The sequence below is a fragment of the Sinocyclocheilus anshuiensis genome, unplaced genomic scaffold (assembly GCF_001515605.1).
Source record: "Sinocyclocheilus anshuiensis isolate Anshui unplaced genomic scaffold, SAMN03320099.WGS_v1.1 scaffold908, whole genome shotgun sequence".
Taxonomy (NCBI): Eukaryota; Metazoa; Chordata; class Actinopteri; order Cypriniformes; family Cyprinidae; genus Sinocyclocheilus; species Sinocyclocheilus anshuiensis.
In genome coordinates this window covers 19381-26384 of record NW_015552588.1, presented here as the reverse complement: position 1 = coordinate 26384, position 7004 = coordinate 19381, and the positions used below count along the sequence as shown (strand labels likewise).

The 7004-nt window shown below is 38.0% G+C and overlaps 1 protein-coding gene across 1 annotated transcript in view; it reads right to left on the bottom strand.

The window, feature by feature from the left end:
• Window positions 1-7004, bottom strand: part of LOC107665478 (protein FAM193A-like) — a gene marked incomplete at its 5' end in the record, with an annotated part of 28026 nt that overhangs the window by 5891 nt on the left and 15131 nt on the right. Inside the window, 6 exons of the mRNA XM_016456380.1 lie at window positions 749-979; window positions 2065-2251; window positions 2418-2700; window positions 2807-3031; window positions 5558-5771; window positions 6123-6389. Of these exons, the coding sequence (XP_016311866.1) occupies window positions 749-979; window positions 2065-2251; window positions 2418-2700; window positions 2807-3031; window positions 5558-5771; window positions 6123-6389 (1407 nt within the window). The remainder of the gene's footprint in view (window positions 1-748; window positions 980-2064; window positions 2252-2417; window positions 2701-2806; window positions 3032-5557; window positions 5772-6122; window positions 6390-7004) is intronic.

Below are 7004 nucleotides of genomic sequence, written 5' to 3'. Positions count from 1 at the left end.
ACAATTTAACACATCCTCGCTGAATAAAAGTTTTAATTTCTTTCAAAAAAAAAAAAAGAATAAAAATGTACTGACCCCAAACGTTTGAACGGTAGTGTATATTGTTAAAAAACATTTCTATTTTAAATAAATGCTCTTCTATTTAACTATTTATTCATCAAAGAATCCTGAAAAAGTATCACAGGTTCCAAAAAAATATTAAGCAGCACAACAGTTTCCAGCACTCATAATAAATCAGCATATTAGATTGATTTCTGAAGGATCATGTGACACTGATGACTGGAGTAATGATGCTGAAAATTCAGCTTTGCATCACAGGAATAAATTAGATTTTTATGTATATTAAAATAAGAAATCGTTATTTTACATCGTAATAATATTATTTATTATTATATTACATTTTTTCTGTATTTTTGATCAAATAAACGCAGCCTTGATGAGCATAAGAAACTTCTTTAAGAAGATTAATAATCTTTCTGATCCTAAACTTTTGAACGGTAGTGTATGTATGTATGTATGTGTATGTATGTATGTATATACATGTAAAAGCATGCTTTTTTTTTTAAGAAATAATAATGAAAGGTTATGCAAAACTACTTAAGGTTTTTCTAAGACTTTCTTATAATGAAGTAAAAAACACATTAAAAGGACAGTTTTTTATTACTCAAATATTATTTTTATTTTAATATAGTTTTATGATGAATAGATTTAGACAAGAGTGTAATTCCTGATTACAAAATGAGTTTACCTTCTTTTGTTTGTGACGGGCACGTTTGGCTGCTTTGGAGCTGCTGGCTGGTTTGCTCTCCGCGCTGTTGATGAACTGTAACAGGTCCTCTACCTTGCGATGGTCCTTCACCCCGTCCTGCTCGAGCAGCAATTCTTCTTTCTTAGGCTGTTCCTCTTTCCGCTTAGTCAGCCTGAGTCGCAACTTCTCCCGCATCTCTGCATAGTTCCTACTGGTGGGTGCGGCAGGGGGCTACGCACCGCAAACAACATAGGCCTGATTAGCTTATTTATTCATCACACCTTTAACGATAAACAGGTAACATGAACTGCTTCCACAAATATTCCTTTAATGGTATGATATACATAAGCAGTGGAGCTGAAAAACTGATATGGTGCAGGAAATAAGTGCATGCACTGATCCATCACTAACACTGTGTGAACACAACACAATGATTGGAAACTCTGATACCTCAAAGTGTCTGACTATAATTGAAAAAGAACTGGATGGTATGATGTATGCAGTGAGTTAGGGCAGAAAAGGGTCTACTATACCGTGGTAGATGTATGTATTTACATGGATTACATCTGTGGCCAGGACCGCTTTGTGTTAATGTTAAAGTGACAAGTTGTATCTTGCATCCTGTACCAATTATTGCAAATACCATTAAGCCAATTATCAGTAGATGATATGGTTGATAACTGATGAATGGCTTATTAATAATCTTTATTTTCTCTAAATAAATATGAAATAAATAAAACACTAAAAACTAAAATCAGTTGTTTTAAATGCTACAGGTGAATTTAGGCATCATAAGCTTATAATGTACTGTATGAAAAGTGGATATTAATTTTGAGATTTGCTAAATATTATATTTTACACAAGTGAGTGTCAGATGACGGCAAAGGTAATTTAAATGTAAAAATGGGAAATGAACGAGCACAATTTAATATCCAAAAATGAATGATATATATCCAATATCAACAGATACCGGTATACAGAAAGGAAAACTTGAAATCGCATCATATGACCCCTTTAATATATGCCAGACAATATAATCACATGAGATGTACCTTTTATTTAATCTCAAGTGTTTCATTGTTTTATTTCAAGTATTTAATTATTCAAAAATAACCATTACCTCTTGTTATCATATTTGTTTAATAAACAAACCATTCTTGCTATCTATCATATTGTGATAAATTCCTTTAATGTGAATCATATTATATTCAATAATCTATACTGTGATGTAATACTTTGGTCATACCGCCCAATCCTAATTAGGAAGACTTTTAATTGAACAGTTTGGTGACAGCCAAATGAGAGTGTTTCCATACCCCTCCGTGACCGAAGAATTCACAGTAGCAGCAGTCACAGTACTTTCCTTCCTTCTGATTGGTGGAGGTGGAGGTAGAGGAGCTGTGCTCTGAGCTGCTGTCCTCATCTTGGCTCTCCTCTCCTTCATATGGCTGGTGTTCGTAGCCTCCGTTCCCTTCACAGCGATGACCCTCACAGTCTGGATCGCTGACAAAAACATCCGAACTGTGAGTATATGGATCATATTCTGGTGTCTTTCTTAAAAACAAAGCTTGACATGGTATTGAATACAACAGCTTGTCTATGCGTTTTGGATGCTGGCACAGAAGGAACATGACAGAAAACTTATAAATGATATACATGGGGGACTGACCTGCACACGCTATTTGGACCACTGACTAAACCATCGACCGGGGTGGTTGGCTGCTCACCAGCTGACAAGCACAGACCCTGATGGACATCCATGTAGCCTGGAGTCTGAGTTACAGTCTTTGGGAGGGACTGGGTGCCTATACTGGGTAGGTGTGTGTTGGGGGAAGAGGGATGTGAGGTTCCGCTGAAAGGGGGGAGAGACGCGAGACTAGTGGGACTATTCCTAGGAGCAACAGGAGTGGGATGTCTATGGTCCTCTTTACCTAAATTATGGAAAACTTCATCTAAAAAAAGGGAAAGGAGGAAAAGGAGGAAAATAAGCACAGGAAAGCAAAAATTCAATCTAAACACTCATGATGGGCCATTTAGAAATGTGGAAGTGATTATTACTCGACTGGACAGTGGTGGCGGTACTGGAGACAGAGGTGGCGGCAGAGGAAGTGGCCATCACCACTTCACTCGCCTCCATGAAGGCATCTTGGTAGTTAAAGAGACACTTTTTCTTGGCGCCGTTCTTCTTCTCTTTGCCATCTGGAGCAGGGTGGGGATTGACACTGGGGTCCAAACTGGAGGACAGAAGGGGCACGTCGGGAAGGGGAGGGCCCAGCATGTCACCTTTGATAAGGAGAAGAGTTTCAGGGTCAGAGAGATACTGAAAACGATAGAAGTCACCAGACACATTCTTTTTGGTCTTTTAGTGACCATTTAAATGCACATAAAACAAGTATATAAAATATGCATATGTATAGAGCCAAACAGAACAAGTAGTTGTTACTACAGTGACAACACCCACTTTTTGACACAGATGGCTCGTCTGAGGTGTGGTGCTAAAAAAAATTGCATTTTGACTCGTTCACAAATTTTGATCTCTTTCCAACAGTTTCTCACCACCAGCCCTGCGGTCTCGGGGAAACCCATCAATTATGGTCCAGCAAGAGCACACCGTTAAAACTTAAGCAGTATAAACATAACACGCCTCTGTGGACTGCTTTTTGCTAATGATGGCTAGGTGACTAAATGACTCTGATCATTAATATTACTCAAAAACAGCTCAGCCAAACAGCTTCAATTGTGTGTAGTTTTTAGTTTATGGCTTAAGTCAAACTTTTACTATGGTTATCACTGTGTCAATTCTTGTGAGTGAATCCTGTATCCCATATATATTTGGGGGATAAGACTCTAGAAAATTAAAAAATTAAAAAATTTCAGAGATTCACTCAGGCATTTTAAGGCTGTTGTCACTCCCAAATCTCTTCAGTGTGTATGTGGCCATTCTGATATGACTTTTGAATGGACTGAGAGTACAGACTCTGATTTTGTGACTACATAAAATACAAAAAATAATGTTTTAAGCTTATTTCTCAGATATTTTAGTCAAGTATCTGAAGTATCTAAACACAGATCCTGGTCCTGTATGCACATTGTGCTGTTCCAAATTATAACAGGTTCTTCCATAGATGCTTTTTTTTTTTTTTGAAGTCGGCATGAAACTAAAATTCCAATCATCTGTTTCAGTTCTATTTAGGGATGCACCGATAGGATTCTTTGGGGCCGATACCGATACTGATTTTAACACACATTTATTGGCCGATTCCGATACCGATATTTGTCACTTCCTCTCTTATTTCAAATTTTGGCATCAAAATAGATAGTATTTTGATCATGTTTTAAATCAGCAAAGTTCAAAAACACCTGCATTAAATTATACTAGCAGTTTTATTGATGCATCATCAAATAATTTCTAATGAACATCGATTGTATCCATTTAACATTCAGCAGGCCTACATAAATACAACAGAACAAAGATACATATTAAATAAACAGTGCTTTTTAGGTAGGTTTAACAGTTTTCAGGTACAGAAATAAAGTAAACAAATGTAAAATAACACTTCACTGTATAAATTAAATACATATTAATCCTTCTTTATTGTAACAGACTTTATTATGATTAATCTTCTAATTTGTTTTTGCATATATTTTAATATTTTTTGTAAGTTTAAATATGTACGAGATCTCCTTTACTAAGGCGGGACTCTTATTTTGACGGGTTTTCTAGTCTACGGAGCAGGAGCTATATGGGTAATGAAAGCAGGCAGTTCTTCGGATTTAAAGTTTGTCAGTTTATTAAGCACCCCCCGAAAAGGCATGAGATCTGTATATATTTGTTTACTGTTAGTTGTAATAAGTGTTTTGTGTAATTCGCTGTATGTTGATGATAATGCAACTGAGAGAGAGAGTTTAATGTGCACTTCTCGTGCTGTGTTTTGTTGAGCTCTTATGGTGATTTTTTTGGAGTGAAAAAGGACACAATAAACTTAATAAAACATCAGTAAAGTTTTGGTCATCATTCAGATGTGGTCCGCTACACTTATGAAAGTTACAAAAGTTATTTAGTCAAGAATATTGTGCGATCTTTTTTCTTTTGTTATTTGATTAGCATTAAAGTGTAAACAGCAGCGCTAGGATTATGCAACAGACATTATACAGCTCAGTTCCTTCACGCAGTTAATTAATAAACCATCAGTTTGTTATATCGGCCTTTTTCCTTATATAGCCGATATGCCGATGGTTGTAAATTGAGGAAAAATCGGCCGATAAATATCTGCGGCCGATACATCGGTGCATCCCTAGTTCTATTGTGTTGTACATCCAACTGAAACAGCTTCCTGAATGAGAAAAAAAAAATGTAGGATGAGATGTGATTTTGTCCATCAGAAATTAATTAGATTGTTGTTGTTTGCTAATTGCTGTGATCTCATGTGAGTGACAGGTGAAGGGAGGGAGGAATTACTGGCTAGTCTTCAAAGAAGAGATGTTGTTGGAGGGGGATGGGAAGTTAATGTTTTTGATTAAGGATTACAAGGGCAAATAAAAAATATATAAAAATATTGTGCACGGATAAATTATTTATAATAAACACTGAATTATTACATAAAAAGGTAATAATTGTCACTTTTGATTTCATGGTGACTTCTGAATGTAGTCTGACTGATCAGATACCCATAAATATTAATACCAGATCTAAATGGAGCCTGTTAATGTTTTAAGCACTTGAATAACTCCTAAAGGTTACAACTCTCCATATTAAAAATTCAACTTTGAAGTGTGCAAAACATCTTTAAAATGACTTGGGCAACTGACCAGGTAGGGGTTCCTGTAGCAGCACAGAAGGGTTCCAATTTTTCATCATGTGCGTGTCCCAGAGGTTCTCTAGTTTAAGCGAGGGACATGGCAAAGAGCCGTTCCAGTCCCCTGCTGTGTTGAAGCAGCTCTGGTAGACATGCTCTGGTAGGGTGGGGTTGAACACTTGCTGCTTTCCGCCTGTTTGTCTGGATGTGGGGCTGGGAGGGAGAGTCTAGAGAAGATGATGCGAAGAGAGTTGGGATCATTATATGAAAAATCCATCAAGAAATTTAAAAAACATTTTTACAATAAGGCTACTGAAAATGTAATGGGAAATTTATGATGACATCGCGTCACTGCTTGATAAGCAATAGTCAATGATGTGGAAAGGGACATATACCCAGTAAGAAGAGAAATTTTGCACCTGTGCTTTTTTTTTAAAGATTAAGATTTCTAATACAAGTCTCCCCCCTTGTGGCTGGAAAAATAACAGCAAATTCTCCAAGCACCTATAACCCACACAACTCTCAAAGGGAAGGCTGGGAATTTCCTGTGCATTTCTGTGCATGTGCGTGCGTCTAACCTTGCTGTGTGTGAGCGGAGGGGTGGAGTAGAGGGTGGGCAGCAGTGGTCTGGGCAGGTGGGAGAGGTTGTGTAAGGGTAGATGGCCGTGGATGTGGGGGTAGAGGTGGAGGGCAGGGTGGGCTGCCGTCTTCTCTGAGAAGAAATGGTGACCCCCCGCATGCAGCCTGGTGGTAGGCAGACAGGTGGAGTTCAGGCCGGAGGCGCTACCGCCCCCGTTGCCCTGATTGCACACATGACATTCACACTGATGTTGTCCCTGATCCACCTAAAAAGGAAATGAAGATTTATAATTTTGTCAGAGGCCATATTTGCTTCTCAAGGTCAGCACATGCATGAGCTAAACTTACGCATGTGTAACAGCTCAAGCGGATTAAGTGTTATAGTTTCCAAAGGCTTAATTGTGTTTTAAAACAATTTTGTACCCTACCATAAAAACAAGCTAGGTGTAGGTGTTGGTGTTGCATGCATCAGTCCAAAAGCACTTAATTAAAATGCGCCCATCCATAAAAAAAAAACAGTGTCTTCTGTAGCGAATCGATGCGTTTTTGTAAGAAAAATATCCATATTCAAAACGTAATAATCACTTTAATGTAACTTGCGCTCACTGTTGTACACTGGAAGCAGGCGGATAACGTATGGAGGTCGGCTTTGCGCATGCGCCGTTCAGAAGTGACGCACGCGGAAGCGCAGGGGAGAGATCAAAACAAAACAACTGTCACTAATTAGAAGTACAAAACGAGGATTTGTAAAGAAGAATGTCAGAGGATTTCGATATAAGCCAAGAGGAGACTGGTTTTCCTTTGCTAAAGTAAGGAAACTTTGCTTCCTTTGCTCCTGTTAACAAACGTTGGTTTTCACGAGACTCACCGGCGCATGCGCA